This window comes from Bos indicus, chromosome 12 (genome assembly GCF_029378745.1).
Source record: "Bos indicus isolate NIAB-ARS_2022 breed Sahiwal x Tharparkar chromosome 12, NIAB-ARS_B.indTharparkar_mat_pri_1.0, whole genome shotgun sequence".
In the NCBI taxonomy this organism is placed as follows: domain Eukaryota; kingdom Metazoa; phylum Chordata; class Mammalia; order Artiodactyla; family Bovidae; genus Bos; species Bos indicus.
The window spans coordinates 31,730,363-31,753,454 of NC_091771.1; the positions used below are offsets into that span (position 1 = coordinate 31,730,363).

The window sequence follows — 23,092 nt, forward strand, 5'->3', positions numbered from 1 at the left end:
CTTACCTGGTGCTAATCCAGCAGCAGCAGGAGTCCCCATGGACGGGTGAGAGAACACTTGAGAGAAGGCAGACGCGTGTGACTGGGACGTGTTACTCAGCCTGGAGGTTGATCCTCCTTTGGGAATAAACTCACTTGCAGTAGGATTTGGTGTCTATTTGAAAATCAAATATAGTAAGTTAACACATTTTAAGCCCAAAAAAGACTGAATTTACTAGGTATTATTCCACAGTACTCTATATACCAAGTAAAATATTTTACTGAAAGGATTTACAGTGCTTTTTAGTTTCCACATTTTGGAGTGGGATAATTAAATTTCTGGAAGAAAAATTTTCCATCAAATTTGAAGGTTTTAATCATTTCACTTGGGGAATTTAACTTTGAAACAAGAAAATCTGCCTTTACTGTCAAATATACATCATTATCCAACCATCCTAATACTATATTTTAGAGAACTGGGAAGTTAAAACTACCTCAAAACTGAGCAAAAAGTTTCAAATTTAATATCTTTAAACCACTTCTACCAGGATAAAGGTCAAAACTGCCTTTATTCCAAAATTAATCACCTCCTCCTTTATAAGCACTTAAGACATCTCCCCAATAATATGGTGCCACTATTTAAATAACAGTAAAGATGAGAAAAACACTTAAATGTAAGGCAAACGTGAGAGGAATCAAGATATAAGAAAAATATAATAGAGTCCCCAATGTCTGCAAGGTATGGCATGTAACTTCTGCTTTATTAAAAATATTTTACAATGAGATTACATGAGAAAACCTTCCTCCCAGTTGTACGAAGGCACATTTTACCTAGTTAAGTGGCATGGTGCCTTTGGCATTAAGAACTACTAGCACATTATGAAACTGTAACTCAAATCCATAAATGGACTATATTTCACCCATCTGAAACAAATGAATATCCTAAATATTTTTCAGAAATAGTGATCCACATGTTTAAGTATAATGAAGATTCAATGACCATCGACATTGATATTTGAATTCAACTTCCAAAAGGGTTAACCAAAGAGATAATTTAATATGTTCATACTTCAGCCCACATTTTCAGTATGTATGTGTACACACATACACACACATATATACAAACTAAATTTAAAATACACTGAACCACAATGAAAAAAATTAATCACTTAAAGTATTTCAGAACTGATCATTAGAATGGAAAAACACATTTCCATAGAAGGCATAAAATAAAAAGATGGACTAATCACTGTACAATCCAAGGACAACTTCCTTATTTGAAATGAATGACATTTAAAATTGCCAAGTTAGAGTTCAAAATACGAGATTTGGAAAACAGCAAGTCTACAGGCTAATAACTCCATTGTAAACTCTAAAGCAAATGATATTTTACTAGTTATGTTCCAGCAAAAATTAAATACAAAGTGACAAAGTACAGAAAAAATGCTAATTTTTTATTAAAATATACTAGACAGAACCGGACACGACTGAAGCAACTTAGCAGCAGCAGCAGATAAACAGAGAACTTCTTTTACTGCCATATCTAAAATGTGAAATTCTGAAGAAAAAAAAGAATCCGAACTAAATCAAAATATATTTTCCAAAGGAAAAAAAAGTTCTCTCCTGTCAGTTATGTCTATTTTAAAATCTTCCAAATGCTCAAGTTTTCAAAAACACTGGCATCTTCTTTAAAAGTGTGGCCAATGAGCCCATGCATTTTATTGACGTAGTAATCCCTAGATATAAATGGTTATCAACAGGATCACTTCAGAGCTAAACCAGTGTGCACCAGTGAGTGCTAAAACTATTTTAGAAGAAGAAAGTCAAAAAAAATCAATCAGGTCACTTGGTTACAAGAGCTCAGAATGCCTAGGAGAGATGAGGACTTCAGGATTACAAGACTACTAGGAAACAGTAAATTTAGACAAAGAAATTTAAAGCTAATCTAATCCTGACACACAGAGATTATCTAGTTTCCATTTCATTTATACCTTACATTTACCATGAACAGGAGACTAATTACAAAGCTGAGTTTCTCTAAATCAAATCTATTTTAAATTCATCTTAAAGAGTATTTTTAAGGGATCCTATAAAGGAGAAAAAGGAGGGGAGTCTGTTTTACTTTCTCCAAATAAATTATATATAAAATGTCATTATAACAAATTATAGAGGGCCTTCAAATGTATTACAATAGAGATTATTAAAATTAACTATGAAAATTTATACTAAACTATAACTTTCAGGGATTCAACAACCAAAGATCCAAAAAACTCACCTGCAGTGAATTTTACTTTTTAGTAAAAAGAAGGACCTAAAGACCTCCCTCCTTTTTTCCCTGATTTAAGATGGCGAGGCCTTTATTTCTCTTGGGTAGGTAGTTTGCAAGTTTATTTCAGATGAGTTTATTTGAGATGTGAGAAAAGGCTAAAGGATTTAAATGGCAGAAAAAAGAATTACACAGTATATAACACACACACACACAAAAACAAAATCTAGGAATAAGAGAGCAGACTACTATTATTAACAGATAATACAAAGTCCTCTAGCCAGATGAGAGAACTATCAAAAATACTTAATGAGAAATTACTGTAGAAAGGAGAATACTTTTTCATGATAAAATTAGTTAAAATAATAAGTGCAATAAAAAGATGTATTCTTAAAACCACTTTAATATAACTGGTTTATAACAGAAATAAGTTTTATAAAATAACAAAATAGCATAGGCACACACCTTTAACACATTAAAAAGAATATTTTTTTAGAGCTAAAGCAAAACTGGTAACTAAAACTAGTATCTTGTTAAAATGTAATCTCTGTTAACCAGAAAATAAGCAATTTATTTCAGCTTTAGGAAGTGAAGGTTATGTAAAAGAAGACTCAAGGATTTGGGTTATATAAATTTGTCTAACTTCAACAACACTAAAGAGAATGGAATAAATGAGAAGCGTAATAGTAGGGGAAAAATCAAGGTTTTATTATTCCTGCCTGATGATTTAGACAAGCCTGTCATAACTCTCCAAACGTGCTCCTATTATATTAAACTTGTGGGTTTTCTAACATACATATATTTCCATTCATAATTTATAATTTCTATTCATATTTTAAATCCTAATTTTCATTCATATCTTACACAGCTCTAAGTGTACATTTGAGGGGGGAAAAAAATCAATGTTTATATAAGTCAAATAGCAAACATTCGTGCAGTAAGAATTTATCAATAGAGTTTTGGGTTCTCACACACTTAAATTCACACTGCAACTCTCACACCCAAAACAACCAAGTGCATTTAGTGAGTTCTTCAAACTGGGACCACCCCCAACATCTGGATATGACCCCTGCCTATACTCTTCAGACAGAAGTATACGAAGAGGCCTGACCTCTAGCTTGAAAAGCAATGTTGCAGTTATTAGCATTATATATATTTTAAATGAAATAATAATGCTTCAATTCACAGATCCCAACCAAAATGATAGAATATGTCCTATTTTACAAATGATGGATAAAGTTATTTTTGTTTTTTAACAAATGAAGCAATTCTTTTTTTAATTTGGCTGTACCAGGCAGGTCCTAGTTGTGGAATGTGAACTCTGGGTTGCAGCATGCGAACCCTAGGGTGTGGCATACAAACTCTTGGTTGCAGCATGTGGGATCTAGTTCCCTGACCAGAGATTAACCCAGGCCCCCTGCATTGGGAGCTCAGAATCTTAACCACTGGACCACCAGGGAAGTCCCACAAATGAAGTAATTTTTTGATGATGTTTCTAGTTTATAACTTTATGCTTTCCTACTATCATATTATTTCATGGAAACTGTTCCTTTTAAAGTATAATTCAGTATTTAATAGTCTGTTGCACTCCACTACAAACAAGAGTACTTACCAAGAACACAATAAATTAGTCCCATGAACTAAGAGACTAATTTAATAAATAGTGAAACAATAAAAAGTTCAGCCATTAATTTTTTTTATTAGAATGACAGGAAGAGGTTTATACTGAATAAAAACACAACATAAAATATTACTTAATATTTCACTGCAAACCTACCAAAAGATCTGTTGAATAAAGAAAGTTGTCTTAAGGTGATGTGATGAATGATTGAGAAATCACCACTATTTCTGAATACTGGTCAGGCTTTTTAAAAACACAATAAACTCATAAAACTGTAAAATGCCTTCCACAATGCTGCTCCTTGTAATGAACTCCATTTGCTTTACCACTTATTGGCTTCACAAGCTCCTCTCAGTAATCTTTCTACTCTCCGAATGAAATATAAATGAACTGGTAAAAGTTTCTCAACAGCTTTATTTAAATATAATGGACAGAGGATAAATCACACATATTTCAGGGTAAACTCTGTTAACTCTTGACATCGGTGGACCACCGTTACCCAAATCAAGGAGGACTGCATCCATCACGCCCAAAAAAGCTCCCGTATGTCTGTATGAAACCCATCCCTCCTGTTCCTCTCTGCTCCGCTGCTCTCAACTCCAGGCAACCTCTGATAAGCTTTTTGTCACTAAAGACTAGTCTGGATGTTCTAGAATTTAGTATGAATGAATCTTACATATGTACATATGTACTCAGTTTTTACTACCTTCTTTCACTTCACATCATTAAGATTCATCCTTTCTATGCTTTCTTTGGATTTAATTTGTTCTTCTCTTTCCAGTTTCTTAAGCTGAGATCACTCTTTCGAGAACCTTTCCAACACAGGCATTTAGTGCTATAAATTTCCCTCCCATTGCCGCTTCAGTGACACCCACACCAGTTGGCATGTTTTTATTTTCATTCAATTCAAAACACTTTAAAATTTCCCTTCCTAATTCTTCTTTGACACATGTCAAAGAAGTGTGTTATTCAGTCTCTGGATACTTGAAGATTCTCCAAAGATCTGTTGGTGGTGGTGGTAGTTTAGTCACTAAATACTATCTAACTCTTGGGACCCCATGGACGGTAGGCCACCAGGCTCCTCTGTCCATGACATTCTCCAGGCAAGAATACTGGAGTGGGTTGCCATTTCCTTCTTCAGGGGATCTTCCCGACCCAGGAAATGAACCCAGGTCTCCTGCATTGCAGGCAGATTCTTTCCCAACTGAGCTATAAGGAAAGCCCCCAAAGATCTGTAACTGGCTTCTAATTTAATTCTACTGTGGTCAGAGAATACATTAGCATGACCTGAACCCTTTTAAACTTACTGAGATTTGTTCCTATTGGTTGTTCTATCTTGGTCAGTATTCTGTGGTCACTTGAAAAGAATATTCATTATGCTGTTGCTGGACAGAGCGTCCTACAAATAAACTGATAAGAGTTGTTAAGGTCTCCCATCTTCTTACTGATTTTCTTTCTCTTCCATTATTGACAGAGAACTGAAGCCTCTACCATTATGTATTACAGATTTGACAGTACAAATATGTAACCTACCACTGCCTATCTTAGTCCGCTAGGCCCACAACAGAACAGCACACACTGAGCGGCCTGAACAACAGAAACTTATCTTCTCACAGTTCTAGAAAACCAGAGTCCAAGATGAAGGAGCCAAGAGGGTCAGTTTCTCCTGAGGTCACTCTCCTTGGTTTTCAGAAAGCCATCCTTTCACAGTGTCCTCACTGAGACAAGTGTTTCCTGTGTGTGTGAAAGCCTGGTATTTCTGCATCTACTTACAAGAACACCAATCATACTAGATTGCGGCCCATCCCTACAACCACATTTAACCTTACTTAAATCTTTAAAAGCCCATTTCCAAATACTGTCACATTAAGGGAACTTAAAAAAAAAAAAAACAGTGAGGGCTTAAACATGAGAATTTGGGGAAGACGTGATTCGGTACATAACAACTACTTAATACTTTTGAGTTTTAAACTACTTCAGATATAGTATAACATGGTAACAATATTAAACTTCCATTTCTCCGCTCCCAGACTCTGCTATAATCATCATATATTTTACTTCTACATATACCATAAACCCTACAGTACACTATTACCATTTTTGCTTTCAATGGTCAATTATCTTTCAAAGAAACTTACAGAATAAGGGGGAAGTTCCTTACGTTTACTTATGTAGTTACTATTTCCAGTTTTCTTCATTTCTTTGTACAGATCCTGATTGCTCAGAGTATTTTCTTCCTTCTATCTGAAGTACTGGGTTGGAGAATAAAGTCATTTGAGATGTCCCATAAAAGGAAAAACTGAATGAACTTTTTGGCCAACCCAATACTTTAACGTCTATTAAAGTACACATCTATTGCTGATGAATCTTTTCAAGTCTTGCATGTTTAAAAAGGTACTTATTTTGCTTTTTAAGAAATTGTAATTTTGAAGTAATTCCATCTTTCCCCAAAGATATCATCCTACATAACCAGAGTATATTTTCAAAATCATAAAATTAACAACATGTAACTGTGGAAAGTGTAACTAAGCTGCACATTTTATTCAAAATTTCACATCTTTAAATGCACTCATGGGATTGCATTCTCATATTTTTCCCAGGAATAGAATTCTAAGTTGACATTTTTTTATCTTCCTGTATTTTAATTGCTCCACTGTCTTATGGCTCACATTGTTTCCAACAGGAAATATGCTGTTATTTATATCTTTCTTCCTAAAAAGTGAGTATCTTTTCCCCGCTGGCTGCTCATATGGTGTGCCTTAGTGCAGGGTGCACTTTCCCCTGTCTCCCCTGTTTGTTTTGTGCCTGTGTTCACTGAGCTCATGGATCCGTAGGCTTACCATTTTCATCCAATTTGGATGATATCTGTCCTTTTTTTTTGGCCCACTATTTCTCAAAGTATCTTTTCTGTGTGCCCTATGCTGCTTCAGGGAGTAAAACAGTGTGTCAGCTTCATGTTCTCCCATGGCTCATTTTTTCTCTGTTTTTTGGACAGTTTCTAGCACTATGTCTTTCAGTTCACTAATCTTTTTTTATACAATATCCAATCTGTCACTGCTGCTGCTGCTAAGTCAACTTCAGTCATGTCCTACTCTGTGTGACCCCATAGACGGCAGCCCACCAGGCACCCCCGTCCCTGGGATTCTCCAGGCAAGAACACTGGAGTGGCTTGCCATTGCCTTCTCCAAGGCATGAAAGTGAAAGTGAAGTCGCCCAGTCGTGTCCGACTCTTAGCGACCCCATGGACTGCAGCCTACCAGGCTCCTCCATCCATGGGATTTTCCAGGCAAGAGTACTGGAGTGGGGTGCCACTGCCTTCTCCGAATCTGTCACTAATTACATCAAATACATTTTTCATTTCAGACACTGTAGTTTTAAATTTTAGAAGTATGATTTTAATTTTTTAAAATGTTTTTCATGTCTGTACTAACATGTTTAATCTTTTCCCCAGTTTCCTGAACACATGAAATATAGTTATAAACTATTTATGTATTATGATTTTGATTTCTCAAATTTTGTTGTGCTTTCTACTAAACAGATAAATTATTTCACAACCATCCTTTTGATAATGGCAGGTATCTTTGAAGCATCAAGTCATAGAGTCTATTCTACATCCTAAATATTTCTCAAATTCAACTACAGCCCCCCATGTCACTGTCAGTACCCCAGTCTAGGCCACCATCATTCCAATGAACCAACTTGACTCCAGTCTTACTCAATTCCAATTCATTTTCTACTTTTAGCCAGGATAAAAGAAGTATAGAAAAGCAGAAAAAGAAAAGAAGAAGAGGGGGAAAAGGAAGGAAAAATGGGAAGAAAGAGAAGGAACGGTTTTATTAATAACTTAACTGCTGAAATCCAATCAGGCTGATCAGATAAAGTCTCCACAATCTTTGACTGAATTAAATCATTAAAAGAGAAACTGAGCTAAAATGCTGATATTAATCTCAGCCATATCTACTTTTCTCAAAAACCTATGAAACTCCAGGAGATAGTGAAGGACAGGGAAGCCTGGCATACTGCAGTCCATAGGGTCAGAAAGAGTCGGACACAACTTGGTAACTGAACATCGTCATGATTCCAATCGCCCATCTTTACTATTCTTCCCTCCTTAGCGTGACAAAGGGGCCCAGGTGGAACTAATTCAAAAGATTAAAGCCTAAGGTAGAAGAGAGTGTATGTGTGTGTTGCAGGACACAGAAAAATGAATTAGGTGGAAAGGTAGAAGAGGGGATACTGATAAAGAGAGCAAAAGGCAAAAATAGGCAAGAATTTTGCCTTGATAAAATTATCTAAAAGGTATAAAAAGATGAGACCTATAGACATAAAGAGAAGCACTATTCAGAGTTATTTTTACCTGTCTTCAGTGTTCATAAATAACACAGAAGAAAGAGGAACAGGGTGAGACAGAAAGGAGAAGTCAATGGCTAACCAGAACCTCCATGTTCACATTTCTACAAGTTTTTTTTTTTTTTGCCTTAATGGGTTATTTCTCCATATTTCAAGCATATCCAAATATGGTCAATTTAAAATTTATCAAAATAAACTCAACTTCTGGGTGATTCAGAAACTGATCTATTTAAGAGCCAAGTTGCATCTTTAAAGTTAGAAGTTAACATATAACACTACTACTATTGTGAAAAATAGTCTAGAGTCACAATTTACAAATTTCCTGAAGCAAACTGGGCCTTCTGATAAAAGACCTCAATAGAGGACATATGATCTTCTAAATAAGTCAGATTCAAATTGGTGGGGACAGTGAAGGACAGTTGGTTACTAGTGCCTCCAAGAGATTCATGCCATTCTTCTTTTAAGTATAAGTTCTCCTACTAATAATTTGACTATCTTAAGGGGAAAGTTGGTAAAGAATCTGCCTGCAATTCAGGAGACCTGGGTTAGATTCCTGGGTTGGGAAGATCCTCTGGAGAAAGAAACGGCAACCCACTCCAGTATTCCTGACTGGAGAATTCCATGGACAGAGAAGCCTGGCAGACTACAGTCCATGGGGTTGCAAAGAGTAAGACACGACTTAGCGACTAAACCACCACCACCACCACCAAGGGGAAAGTAGCAGGTGTATGTCAGAACCTCAACTAGTAATAAGCCTTATGTATGAGGCAGTTAAATTAAAAAATTTCCATGAATCAGCTTACAGTCATTCTCCCTATATAAGAGTGTGAAACTACAGGCACATAGATTTCCAAAGGGGCTCACTAGTTCATCTTTCACAACCTCTGTCAGAAATGGTTAACACTGTTCTTGAGAATAGTTTGATACTATGAATCAAAATAAAACACAAACAGGAAAAAAAATCACACAAGCAGAAAAGATTCCAGTTAGCACATTTTTAAAAATGATTTTTAAAAAGGGGTGGGGGGAGGTATAACTAAAATATCTCTCAAAAAAGATCTAATTATGTACATTATGATACATACAGATTATGGTACCCATGTGTGCAGCCATTAGAAGTCATGGGAAATGATACATTTTTATTTACCATGAAAAGAAGCCCATACCACTATTGAGAAAAGATAAAATAAAATTAGGCTACAATACAGCAATTATGCTAAGTTGCTGTTTGTAACATGGTATGCATATGCCTAAAAGAAAGGGCGGGGGAGGGAGCAGGAAGGGAGGATGTTTCTATGTGCATGGGCACAGGTGTGTAAAAGGATTCTAACAATACATGCTCACTAAAATAACAAAAGAGACTGTATCTCTAGGTGGTGAGGAAACTTGGGACATTTTTGTTTCCTCCTTTGTACCTCTCTGTAGTATCTGAAGTTTTTTCAATAAGCATATATAATTTTTACAAAAACGTTTTAAGAAAGCTTAAGAGTTATAAATTATGAAGCCACATATACCATTTCCTTTTCTTTACGTATCATCATCTCTGAATCTTCAGAATTCACAGAGAATATGCAATATTCAAATTGAGACCAGGAGAACCAATGGATATAAAAAAGCAAAATCTTCATCCGGAGGACAGAAGGCATTTAAAGACAAAAATGAATGAAACGTTCCTCTTCCATTAAGTCATTTACTCGTCAAAGTTCTCCAATGACAGTAATCATTAACCACCATAGAGGCATTCTCAATATTCTATACCTAGTTAATTCTTAATACTACTCTTCCTATTTGTCAATTATCTCAATAAAGTTGGAAAAAAATAGCATTCTCCCTAAAAGAGCCAAAAATGTCCACTTAGGTCAGTTAATGAATAGTCCAGAAGAGAGTGAGATCATCGCCACATTCCATGGAGGCAGTAATTACTCTACACAGCTATAACCATCTTGTGCACTTACGTACATCTTCTATCCAGGACTAGGTAAAAGGAAAATCTGTCACATTTCATAGAAAGATTTACTTAGAGGCATTCTCTCTAACCAAGAATCCTGCCATATTTAATAACAAAATTTAACATATATTAAGACTTTTCAAAGATTTTTCCATAATAGTATTTTATGTCATGAAACTATATATTTATCTCACCAGATAATCTTTAATTCAGGTTAATTTATTCAGTTAGCCGAATAATAAAAAACACTCGACACTGTGCTGGGCACTGTACGAGGCACTGTAGAGAACAAAATACCTGAAACACAGGCTCTATGTTCTAGAAGTTCACAGGCTGGCATTCCACAGGTACAGAATGTACCAGAACCCAACATTCACAAGAGGTCAGAACATCCATGTATCTAAAAAGATGGTAAGTACCTACACAATGCCATTCACTGCTAGCCTGTAAGTTATACATACACTAATGACCACGATGTGAAGTGCTATGGAAAAGAGCACAAATGCTTCATGCTGTCTAATTAGGTCCTAAGACCATACGTTTGAATCGAATCCTAAAAGACAAGTTTGCTGAGTCAAGACAGATAGAGGGCACTCACAGCAAGCAGAGAGCATGTTCGAAGGCAGAGGTAGGAAGCGCATGCTTCTCTCCATGGCACCGCAACCAGTTCAGGAGGTCTGCAGGGGTGACCTACCTTTCTGAGAGATTCTGATCGGACAAGAAACAAGACCAGATAGTCACCCAGGTAGTGCTTTGAAAGAAAAGAAATCGGGAATCAGGAATCAGGAAACCAGGTAAGAGATTACAACAGTAACAGTCCAGGTAACAGGTGAAAGTGAGCCTAAACTGTACCGTGCCAACACTAACAGGGAAGAGAATGTCAAGGCAGCACAATCAACAGACCTTAGTGACCAAAGAGTGGGAGCTATGAAGACAGAAGAATCAAGGAGAGCTCACAAATTAGACAACTGGGTGAAATCAACAATCAAGACAGAGCAGACAGTGTGTACACGTGAGTGAGTGCAAGAACAGGTGTGAAGTAAAAGATTAAAAAGTATTCAATTTAGACTCAGTGACTGTTCAGTGTTACGCCATAGAGATGAGGATGTTCAGAAGCAGCTAATATTCACAGTAAGTGCGGAGGACTGAGAGGATACACACACACACAAGTCAGGTGTGACGGAGGCACTGGAGATCGCCATGTGCAGAGAAAGGAAGAGGGTTAAGAAAAAAAAGACAGAGCCAGGGAGAGCTCCTGAGGGCATGGCAAAGGACACGAGGTCCCTGGAAGACACTAATAAAGGATAGTTTCAGAGTGGAGACAACGACAGTTGCAAAGAAAGAGAATGAATGACAATGTCAGATGTGACAGAGGTCAAGTAAGTGCTGTGACTTCTGGTCACTATATACACTTACCAAAAAAGAGTCTCAACAGTGATAAAAGGGAAAGATAAAACACTGAGAATTAAGGGATGAATGCCAGGTGAAAAAGTAACAGCAGTAAGTAGGAAGCAGCTCTCAAACTCTATCACACAGTTTCCCAAACGTACTGACAACAGAATATCTCCTCATGTAGAATTCCTTGGTCCTGGAAGACCAAGCTAGGAAGAAATCAATGTCAAGAAATCACTGTCCAAAACTGAAGAGGGATAAATAATGAAATAAACTGCTAAGGGGGCTAAAGACAGGTTCTGAAGGAGACAGTCAAGGAACACTTCTTTCTCTACAACAGAAGGAAAAATTGTAAGAAAGGGTATAAGTGAAAGTGTTTTCCATAGGTAGAAAGCCAACATACGAAGCAATTCACTCTCAATGACCTCTTTTTTCCCTTCTCTGAAGAACACAAGTCATTTATTCAAAAGTGATAGAGAGGATGAATGGGTGTGAGGTGAATGATAAAGGTTTAGAATAGCAGCTGAAGAGAAGAAGAGGAAAAAAGAAGAGGATCTGAGATGGGCTGTGGGTCAGAAAGCAGAACATATACTGTCATGTCATTTCAGCTATCTCACAGTTCTATAACTTTTCAAAGTCCTGAGGAATCCTGATTAGATAGACTGAAGCCTCACTCATAAATCTCAATCCACTCCATCTAAAGCCCAAAGAATCCCATTTCCTGGGCATGAGACTAGAAATCTCCTGAAATAACACCAAACTCAGTAACTAAAGATTGAAGCACATGCAGTAAGTTACCAAACCTCCCTGGGTTGTAAAAGCATCAGTAACAAGCAACTAGAGTTCACAGCAGAACTTGAAGGCCAAGAGATTTTAATGTAAGCATTCTTACAAACTAAACACAAGAAATAAATACCATTCAATCCGACCACAAGGGAAAAAACACCATCAAAAGAGACACTGACAAGTATGAATCTACTAATATACCCAACAGTCCCACAGTTTTCATTCATTTCCATCACTTCAGGGGTAAGGCTAAAATAACAATAATATTAATAATTTTTGATTCATAACCCCACTATTTCCAAAAGTCAAAGACAAAATGAGTATGACTTTATGTAACACATCGTTACTTTTAGGTAAATCTTAGCATGCAATACCCTGAGAAATTTATAAAATCACACCTTTCCCATCCTTTCATTCAAGTTGACATCTAATAATATGAAGGCTGGGAACACACTGTTACCCTTCAAAAAAGCATTTTTAAAGGAATTACTTTAACTATTCAAGTGTATCAGCATCAAAATAACTCTTAAAAGACACAATATCACAGCCTCTTTCCATATATACCATAAGGCCATGCACATCTGAATATAAGCGACAAATACCACCATAAATAAATAGAAACAAACACCAAATTTAGAAGTGATGAGGTCAAACTGGAGGAATGAACACTTATTTAATATCTACTATACAAACCATAGATTCAAATAGAAATTTGAATCCTCACAACAATTCTATAAGGTAGGTGATAAAATATTTCAATCCTGAACAATGGCCTTTGAACTGTGTAATCATACTGCAAATGAAAAAAATCTTGATTTCACATACAGATTGGTCAGGCAGAGGAATGGGCAATCAACCTGGACAGAGACTAAGGAAAGATGAAAGTGAACTTGCACTTCAGTGAAATAAACAACTGCTGATGCCGAGTCTCGGTTGACCCTCCATCTACAACACCTGTTTGGTGTTCAAGCTGAGGCCATAAGAAAAACACAGAGTTTTGTCAACAACGTTGTCAAGAAATAAGACCACTACCAGGTTGAAAGACTGAAAACTATCAAGAATATACCAATAATGTTAAATTTTTAATTAAAAAAATAAAAGATCCTCTAAGATAGTAAAAGAAATCACCACCCTATGTTCTAAATCAATTATGATAATTAAATAATAGTAACATACAGTGGCTATAAATCCCAGACAACCGATGATCAATTTTTCAAAACACATAAAATTCTCAAACTACTACAAATTTCACATATTGCCTAAGAAAGGAAAATTAAATGTGACACTTAGAATCAAGCAGAATACCTTAAGGGTACAAAAATAAACATATGCCTAATCACACATACTTATAATTCAGTTGGAAAAGACAAACAGATGAAGAAGTTTAAAACAGAACGAAATAGCAGTTAAATAACATCAAGTACTGTGAAAACAGTAAAAAAAAAAAAAAAAAAAAAAAAAACCACTTTTTTTTTTTTTAACGTGTTTGAGCAAGTATTTACAGAAAAGGTAGCATTTGAGATACTTTAAAAGGAAAAGGGAGGAAAGTTTTTTTAGGCTCAACTAACGGCAATACAGAGATAAAAAGGAACTGAGAACTGGCTGTGTATTTTGTATTATATGAGGTATGAAAGATTTCATATGATTAGAATTTCAGTGTATGTGGACAGTAAAGAGAGACAGCCCAGAAAGACAGAATAGATCCTGAAGGGATTTAAAAAAATTATCCAGAAAATAGACTGAGGGTATTAAACTATGTTAGCTGTGTTAAAGTAAAAGTAAAAAAAAAAAAAAAAGGCAAGGAAGAAAAAGATACTGTGGAATTTTAAGGAATGGGGATTACAGGCAGACAACATAGCAGGAAAATATCAGGAGTTAAAATTTAATAGATCTGGGCAAGAATCCCAAGTGTTATCACTTACAGTAAGAACAATAAGCCTTTTCTAAGTTGCAATTTACATATTTTTTAAATGGGGGATAATATGTCATTATTGTGGTAAAGCCTTAATATGATGGCAAATGTAAATTGTCCAATGTATCATCTTTCAATTAATGGGTAGTCAAACCTCAGAGGAGTCTCCTCATTATAAATGGTAGAAATGGGAAATGACAGGGTAGAAATGAAGCTATGTACTCTCAATGACTGGGATGATGATAAAGTCACTGACTCAAGAAGGAATATAAAAAGAATATAAAGCAGCAGTATATGTGAAGAAGAAAAAAACACACTTGGTTTTAGGCAGGCCGAATCTTCAGTGACAAAGGGGTACACCTCTACATGCAAAGATACCAGAAGGCACCAAGATGTGGGTCTTGAACTGAGAAGTCCAGTTATAATACAAATAAAAATTTAAGAATCTTAAATACAGGGCAGAGCAGAGAACAAGTGAGCCGAGAACAGGAGCTCATAAAGAGCAAGGATGAAAGAGAGTCAAGCATGCACAAGGGAAAGAGACTGAAATGAAAAGGTGGCCTGCAGTACAAAGTACTGGGTGAGACCGCTGGGGGTGGTGACTAAGGAGACCTCTGAAACTTTGAGGGTGTCTTGATGCCTTCTGGTATCTTTGCATGTAGACGTGTATCCCTCTGTCACTGAAGATTTGGCCTGCCTACAACCAAGTGTTTTTCTCTTCTCCACATATAAAAATTTCTGGCAAAATTTTGATCCACCAAACTACAAGCATGGAAGGGATAAATGGGTTTCAAAGAAATCAGAGAAAAGACTAGACTCTATTTCAACCCCACAGAAGCAGTAGTGGAGATCAGATAGATATTATCAATATTTCAAACAGCCATGTGAAAAATAAATATAGCCTCCACCATAGCTCCCTATTAGCTACCTCCACAGTATACGAAATTTTCAGTTTCTTTGATCCTCTAGTTAGTATAATCTGTATTTTAGAAGAATCACTGTTTAACAAATGTTGTGTGTTCAGTAGAGTCTTTAATATCACAAGATTCTGGGTAGAAAATAAAATATATAAGTAGCAAAAGGCTGGAAAATCACAGGACTCGAATTGGAGAACAAATGCAATTATGAATGATCCAGGAAGAAACTTTCAGAGGAAGTTTTCGTTGTCACTTTAGGTTTTTGTTTAGTTTGGGGTTTGGTTTGGTTTTTTGTTTTGTTTTCAGAAGTAAAAAAACTTCTTTTTCCAAAATCTGTCTTCCAAAAAGATGTTGGGTCAAGATTAAGAAAATGTAAAGAAATATCTAAAGTTCCAGAAAGAAAGGCAGTGAAGTTAACTGTCACCGAGAAAAAAAGAGATGAATCATGAGGGAAAAAAGACGAACCTTACAAATACGGTGGAGTCACACATAAGCTACATTCCGTGCCTACACGCAGTAGAGCTAGAACTATGTTACACATATGTGAAGAGATTCTGAAGCCTGACACACATGGCTTCAAATTTCTGCTTCTCCACTGACCATTGTTTAACCTTAACATTACTTAGCTTCTCTAAAAATATTTAACTTAACAATAACAACTGTCCAATAAGAGACCAAAAGAGACAAAATACATAAAGAGCTCAGTGCAGTGTCTGGCACAAGGTAACCATTTAAGAAACACAACTATAATTCTAAAATAAAATACAAATAAATATTTTTCTGACCTTAGGATTGGAAGACTTAAGCTTTGAAAGAAAGGAAACAAATGAAACAGGAAAGATGAATATATCTATAAAGATTTTTATATGTGAAAAATCTAAACTACCTAAAAGTAAACAAACATACAAAATTAAAAAGAATCCATATAGAACTGATTTATGTAAACTACTTTTCTTATAGAACAAAAAAAGATAAAGACTCCAATGGAAAAGAAAACTTCACTGACATACTCTTTGCTCTCTGAATAAACAGTACCAGGTACTCAATCTAGGAATCCACAAAGACAGTAATAGACACCACATGACTAATACTGTAAGGTACCACTGTCCCTCCAACATCAGACTAAGCTAATGAGGCATTCCTCATGTCCCTTAAAAGTGGAAAAAAAAAAGAAAAAGAACTATTTTAACTATTTGAAGCACAAAGTACTATTAGTATTTGAAGTATTAGATTCAGATAACATCAATTCAGTCTTTAACACACTGAATGCAAATCTATAACTGTGTGTTAGTTGCTCAGTCATGTCTGATTCTTCGCAACCCCATCGGGTGTTGCCCACCAGGCTCCTCCATCCATATGATTCTCCAAGCAAGAATACTGGAGTGGGTTGCCATTTCCTTCTCCAAAATCTATCACCAGCTTTTTAAATTAAAAATAAAGCATAACTCTAGCTAGCACATATTCTTATACTAACCTAATGATTTTTCAAGCTATGCTAAAAAGAGGTACCTCAAAACTACCACTGAGATAAGGGGGAAGGACAGCCGTGGGCAGATGGGGCAGTCAAGTGGCCGTGCCTCTGCATTATCCATGTGTCCCCTGAAACCAACATAAATTGGGACCCAATTTATTTTCAGGCTTTCTTTTTAAAACTGAAGACTAATTCTAACACTAACCACATCAAATCCTCTCCTGATCTCAAAAACAAAAATTCAGTAAACTATATTCTTATTCACAATTGACATATCCCAAACTTTCCACTGAAGATTTTAAGTATTTGATTATGTGGACCCCCCTGCCACTTCCCTATTTTTCCTTATATTTAGAAAAAACACTACCAAAGTACCAGTGACATGTGCAGTATTTTCAGGATAACTTTTATTTCTGTGCCCAAGGCAGTACAGACACTGATATGGTATTAACATTAAACAGACCAAAGTACTATGAAACCTCTTCATAATACAAAGCTGGTGACAGAAATAAAACCAAGTTGTTAACTTTGTAATACCCTTTCTGAGTGTGATGTGTATATGTGGAGTTACAGACTTTTGGCTAGCAATATATGAAAAACAATACACTTACTCAGGGAGTTTGGGATGAAAGATATTCTACTTCCAGCCAAACTGAAATTTTGATTAGTAGAGCTATCCATTTTATACAATTACCAACGTCTTTAAATGAGACTATAATCCAAATTAAAATGGAATATGATCCAAGCTATTCAGTGGGTACTTCAGATTCACTCATATGAGAACTAGCCTGTGAGTTATAAAAATTCATTTTCATTAGCACAGAAAATGCAAAGACTGAAATGCATCTATGACAACATACTGTTGAAGTTGGTTTCAGAGCCAACACTTGACAAGCTTGTGTAGACACAATTTTTAATCTAGTTAAAAATGTACAAAAAGACAACACATAGAGCTTTCTGTTATTCGGATTCCAAATAAATGAGATTTTCTGTAATCAGTTTTATAATATGACTTTTTAATGTAGTACCCTGAACAACTTTGTGTATTAAAAATAAACTGCATTGTTAACAAAATCCAACAGGAAAAACTAAATTTAATAAAAGAATAGGAACATAAAAGCAGAGAAAGTGCAAAAAAGCCACAAAACAAAATCATAGTTAATGGGCCACTAATTTTACTTCAGTCAAAAAAAAAAACCTAAGTATATCAGCTAAGCCATCCAATCTCATACCCACCACCCCACACAGACACAGAAAGCAGCCAAAATATTCACTTTCAAAAATGTCTAAAAAAAGTATTTTTACCTGTAAATTGTTTTCTGTGACTCTGTTCCACCAAACCATATTGATGGGTACTCCTGATTTACACCTGTCAGCAAGGCAGCCAATAGGGTTCTTTGCTTTTCGTGCCTTTGATCCCATCGGAACTAGCCTCTCCTCCAGCATCCCCAGGCGATACTTCCTTGGCTAGGAAAAAGAAGGAAAGAAACCAAGCCACTCCTAACAACCCCCACACTAATCTAAGCTAGTAACTAACACACAGAAGGTATCAGGAATGGTGGACTAGGAAACAAGTACAATTACTGAGACACTCCCTCTAACGTCCTTATAAGCCCCACCCACCATTCCCCATCCCCACCCCAGAACACACACATCTCCAAAAGAACCCACAGTCCTAACAACAATATTACAGAAAACAACAGATGTTTTAGTGAAATCCATTATAATCTGAGTTTATTAAGACTTTAATGAACAGAAATTAACTTATCAGCAAAGTAAATGCTTTCCAAATTTTTTCCACTGGCACTTACCTATGCTCAATGCAATATGAAGAAATGGCTTCAAGGGCACAAAATACAGTCAAAAAAGTTCTTCATGCTGTATCTTTTTCTACTCCCCATCTCACTACCTTATTTCCTACTGAGAATCACTCACTTAAAAGAAGCAGCCAATTTCTAAGGAATGGACTTTTTGGTTTTTTTTTAATTTTTAAAAATAAAACTAGGGCAGAGTACCAATTGATCTGTTATAAGGCGTTCTTCAACTTGTACTCAATGAAAAGAAATAATCTCAGACCTTAAAAAAATACACAAATTTCAGTGGTCTTATAAATCTCAGTAATTTGAACAGATTGATACTAAATAAACCATCTAATAAGGGCAAGAGTCATTGGATAATATTATAATAAAGGTAGTAAATAATTTTAATAGTGGTTGGCAGGGTTTTTTATATAGTTAATAACAGTTTCCACCATCTTCCCTCTTTTAATTATAGCAGATCTATACTAAATTGCATCTTAAAGAGAAACTGCCATTTTTTTTCCTTTAAGGAAAAAAACATATATTCTTGGGAAGGTATCTAATTTAAAACTTAAAATCTGTCTTTACTCATTGTTCTGTCTCAAGACTGCAGAAGTAAATAGTTAAAATTAATTTTCTTCAAAAATTAAACTTAGAAAAGCAACTAGACTACCCATCTACCCAATAATTACAGCAGTGGGTAAAGTTTCATGAAGCCACAGTACTTCCACCTCTGTGCAATCTTGAGCCAATTCAATTACTCTCTGTGTTGACATCACAGACAACTTTTGTGAATGAGAATAGAAATATACTCTTCAGAACCAAATTACAAATGAAAGAATTTTAAAGCAAGTTACTTCTAATAACATCGCTCACAACAAATAAGGCTTTGACATACAGCAAAAATAATACAGCCTTAATTAAGCCTTCTAAATTAAGCCACTAATTTAAAATTTGTATTTTAGAAATTGGGCTAAAAAGTACCTGATCAAAAAAGTTCAACATATCAAAGAATATTTATTTAAACAAAATCACAACCTGTCAAGCAGGATCTATATAAGGACACCCAAATTCCAGTCACACATTTGAAAGCAAGAGAATTATTGCTTTATATGTTCTTTTGTTATTTAGATCCTTCATAAATCCAGACTTGTTTTTGATCCATTTACTACTTTAGTGAAATTTATTCTTACGGTAGTTCATTAAGCAATATAGAAAAAAGGTTTAAATGAATCCGATGTATGATTCTCCCTCCCCAACAGCTCTCATATGTTTATTTTTCCAAAGAGGAATTCATTATTCCTCTCCCTCCATCCCATCACGCCCAAAACTTTTAATTAGCCCAAGGCCTTTTCTCTTAGGTAGAAGAAATCACCAAACTTGTGTCATTACAGATTTAAGTTCTTCCATAAATAGCCAGGGATTAAAGGGCTTCCCTGGTGGCTCAGAGGTTAAAGCAGTCTGCCCGCAATGCGGGAGACCAGGGTTCAATCCCTGGGTCCAGAAGATCCCCTGGAGAAGGAAATGGCAACCCACTCCAGTATTCTTGCCTGGAGAATCCCGTGGACGGAGGAGCCTGGTAGGCTACGGTCCATGGGGTCACAAAGAGACGGACATGACTGAGTGACTTCACATACAAAGTCTAATTCAAAAGTAAACTTTCCATGTGATACTGAATGAAAAGATCTAGGGTACTGATACCATTTAAATACCATTATAAGCAACAAAAGACAAAAGACACCTGAAAGAGATGGCAGCAATACAAAGCACAAAGTCAAGAAACACAATACAAAAGCAGTAACATTACAGACAGAAGTCCCATCACAGATAACATAAATTATGGTAAAGTCCCATCTATTTCCAAAGTATCTGAACTATTACTTATCCCTTGAAGGAAAATGTATTTTCAACAAAGCATGTTGAGAGCCTACTTTGTATCAAGAACTATTCCAAGTACTTGGAATACAAGGATGACTACAACACACACCTTTCCCTCCAAAAGAGGACATAACCTAGTAGGTAACGAAGTTGTGCAAACTGAACACTCACTGTGATATTAAAAATGCACATGTAATCAAGGTACCAAAAGAAGAGAGACAAAGAAGCCGTCACAGAGAGGATGAATGCCTGAGCAGTGTTGGAGGAGGAGTGTGTCTAGATAGGAAAAACAAAACAAAACAAAACAGAGTGAGCTAGGGAAAAAGATGTATTATAGGCTGGGAAAAATGCACTTGAGGAAGCATATAGGAACTGTGTTGTTAATTAAGAGAAAACTACAAGTTTTCAATCTATCATTAATAAAGGGCCAACCATGAGAGCAAAAGATGAGGCTTGAAAGCAATTTTTAAAACAATTATGAATTGTTTTGTATCACTTGCCAAGGAGTTTGGACTTCATTCCATGGGGGAACTCTTGAAAGCTTGTGAATGAGAATTAAAAAGGCACAGACAAATTCATGGACTCCGGCTATAATCCAGGTTAGGGTTTCCCAAACTCAGCAATACAGACTTTGGGTAATTTTCTGCTGGGGAGGGCTGTCCTGGACCACTGTAGGCCTTTTACCAGCATCTACCCTAGTCGTGACCAAAAATATCTCAGATGTTCCATAGGAGCAGGGGGACAAAACTGTCCACATCTGAGGACCACTGATGTAGGACCACGGGAGCTAAAGGAAACTGCAATGGAAACAGAGGTGAAGGGTTGGCTGGGGAAAGGGCTGCTAGCTTAAAAGCAACTATAGGGATTAAATGAAAGTTAAGGGGCTACGGGAAATAGAAAAGACTAATGGAAGATGAGGAAATAAAGGCCAAACACAATTTTATGGGAAACATTATTTTGCCCCTTAAGTGTCCTACAAGATCCAAACCCCTCCCCCAGAGCAAACAGAAGCACAACTCCCCTTCTCTTTCCCTTAGGTTCCAGTAATCCTTTCCCAAACCAATCTTGAGAACGTGATGGTCAAATAAAAAGGTATGCTTCCTGGTTGATCTCCACTCTTGACAGCCTCCTGCCAGTCCAGTCTGCTAGTTACTATGAAAGGGAAGCACTCTGAAATGTCATGTGCTATTGTTAAGTAAGTAGCTTTGCTGCTTTACCTCCTAGTAGGTCAACATTTGGAGAAGGGAAAGGCTACCCACTCCAGTATTCTTGCCTGGAGAATCCCCATGGACAAAAGTGCTTGGCGGACTTCAGTCCACGGGGTAGCAAAGAGTCGGACATGACTGAGCCACTAAGCACAGGTCAACATTTAAACATCAAAATTCCCAATCTCTTTTTGTTCCTACGATAAAATATCCTGTAGAACATACACCTTGTCTCTTTCTCTAATACATACAATTTTTACTTTTAAGTCTCAAGATTCACTACAAGTGACTGATTTTTGTCATTCTTCACAAAATCTGAATAAACAGCACAATAAGATAGTTGAAAATAGTTTTACCCTATTTTATTGGGCACTTAAAAAATAACTCAGGGCTTGAACAAAAGTTTTCAAGAAGAAAAAGTTGGAGAATGTTTCAAGAAGAAAAAGTTGGAGACTAGCACTCCTCAACTGTCATGAACACACAGAACATTCTGAAAGTGAAAGTTGCTCAGTCATGTCCTACTTTTTGTGATTCCTTGGACTATACGTTTCATGGAATTCTCCAGGCCAGAATGGACTGGGTAGCCATTCCCTTCTCCAGGGGATCTTCCCAACCCAGGGGTGGAACCCAAGACTCCTGCATTGCAGGTGGATTCTTTACCAGCTGAGCCACCAGGGAAGGAATATTCTGGGGATCTTGTTAGAATGAAGATTCTAACTCAGAAGGCCTGGAATGAAGCATGAGACTCCGCATTTCTAAAAAGCTCCTGGGACTCCTAGTACTGCTACTAGTGTGGTGACCACCCTTCCAATAATAAAGTTCTGGAGAATGTCAGGGAAAGATTTGGATAAGTAACAGCTCATAGTAAAAAAGAAATCCAGGTCCCCCCACCCCACCCAAAAAACGATAGGAGTTCAAGTAGTTAATTAACATCCCAACTCCTACCTTGTCCTAAATACTCAGAGCCTTCAAGGCCATTACTGATAACCCACAAAGCCCTGGCCCTTCAAAACTTCTGGTCCTGGTCCAGTGGTTTAGGACTAAAGGAAGTCCACTCTTATTCTTAATAAAAAAGTCTCCAGACTACATCAAAAGAAACAAAAATAAAAGCTAATTTTTAGAACTATTTCAAAAACTTAAATGCACACGCACCTTTTTTTAGTTCATTCACTTAACATTGCAGCATAAATATTTTTGCCCTCCCTAGAAACACAATGATAAGATCTATTCTCCCCCCCTAAAAATTTTACAGTCTAGCAAAAGAAAAATCTATAAATACCACTGCTTGTATAGAAAATGTGTTTACAGACCAATTTTCAGAGCACAATTCTTTAGGTAAAACTGCAAAACAGCATCATCTCTATGACACTTTACAGGTCTTATTATTATATATCATAATCTATATCATGTATCACCATCTAATTGCTAGAGAAACAAATTAAATAATAATAAACTAGAGAAATCAATGCTATCCTAGGACAAAGTTTCCAACACTCTGAATTTTAAGAATCTCAAAAACAGAATAACTGTGCTTTCACTATTTATACTAGGAAATAATGAAGGATGATT

The 23,092-nt window shown here is 36.2% G+C and overlaps 1 protein-coding gene across 12 annotated transcripts in view; it reads right to left on the minus strand.

Moving 5' to 3' along the window:
* Positions 1 to 23,092, minus strand: part of PAN3 (poly(A) specific ribonuclease subunit PAN3) — a 123,202-nt gene that overhangs the window by 60,627 nt on the left and 39,483 nt on the right. For 9 of the 12 annotated variants that reach the window (XR_011569751.1, XR_011569750.1, XM_070800234.1 and 6 more), the window contains 2 exons: positions 17,947 to 18,108; positions 6 to 153 (listed from right to left, as the gene is read on the minus strand). The exons of 1 other annotated variant lie outside the window; for it this stretch is intronic. Coding sequence is in view for 9 of the 11 variants with exons in the window: in XM_070800234.1 (XP_070656335.1) it covers positions 6 to 153; positions 17,947 to 18,108 (310 nt within the window). In the remaining 2 variants the exon portion in view is untranslated. The remainder of the gene's footprint in view (positions 1 to 5; positions 154 to 17,946; positions 18,109 to 23,092) is intronic. 2 more of the 12 variants (XM_070800238.1, XM_070800236.1) reach the window with 1 other exon arrangement.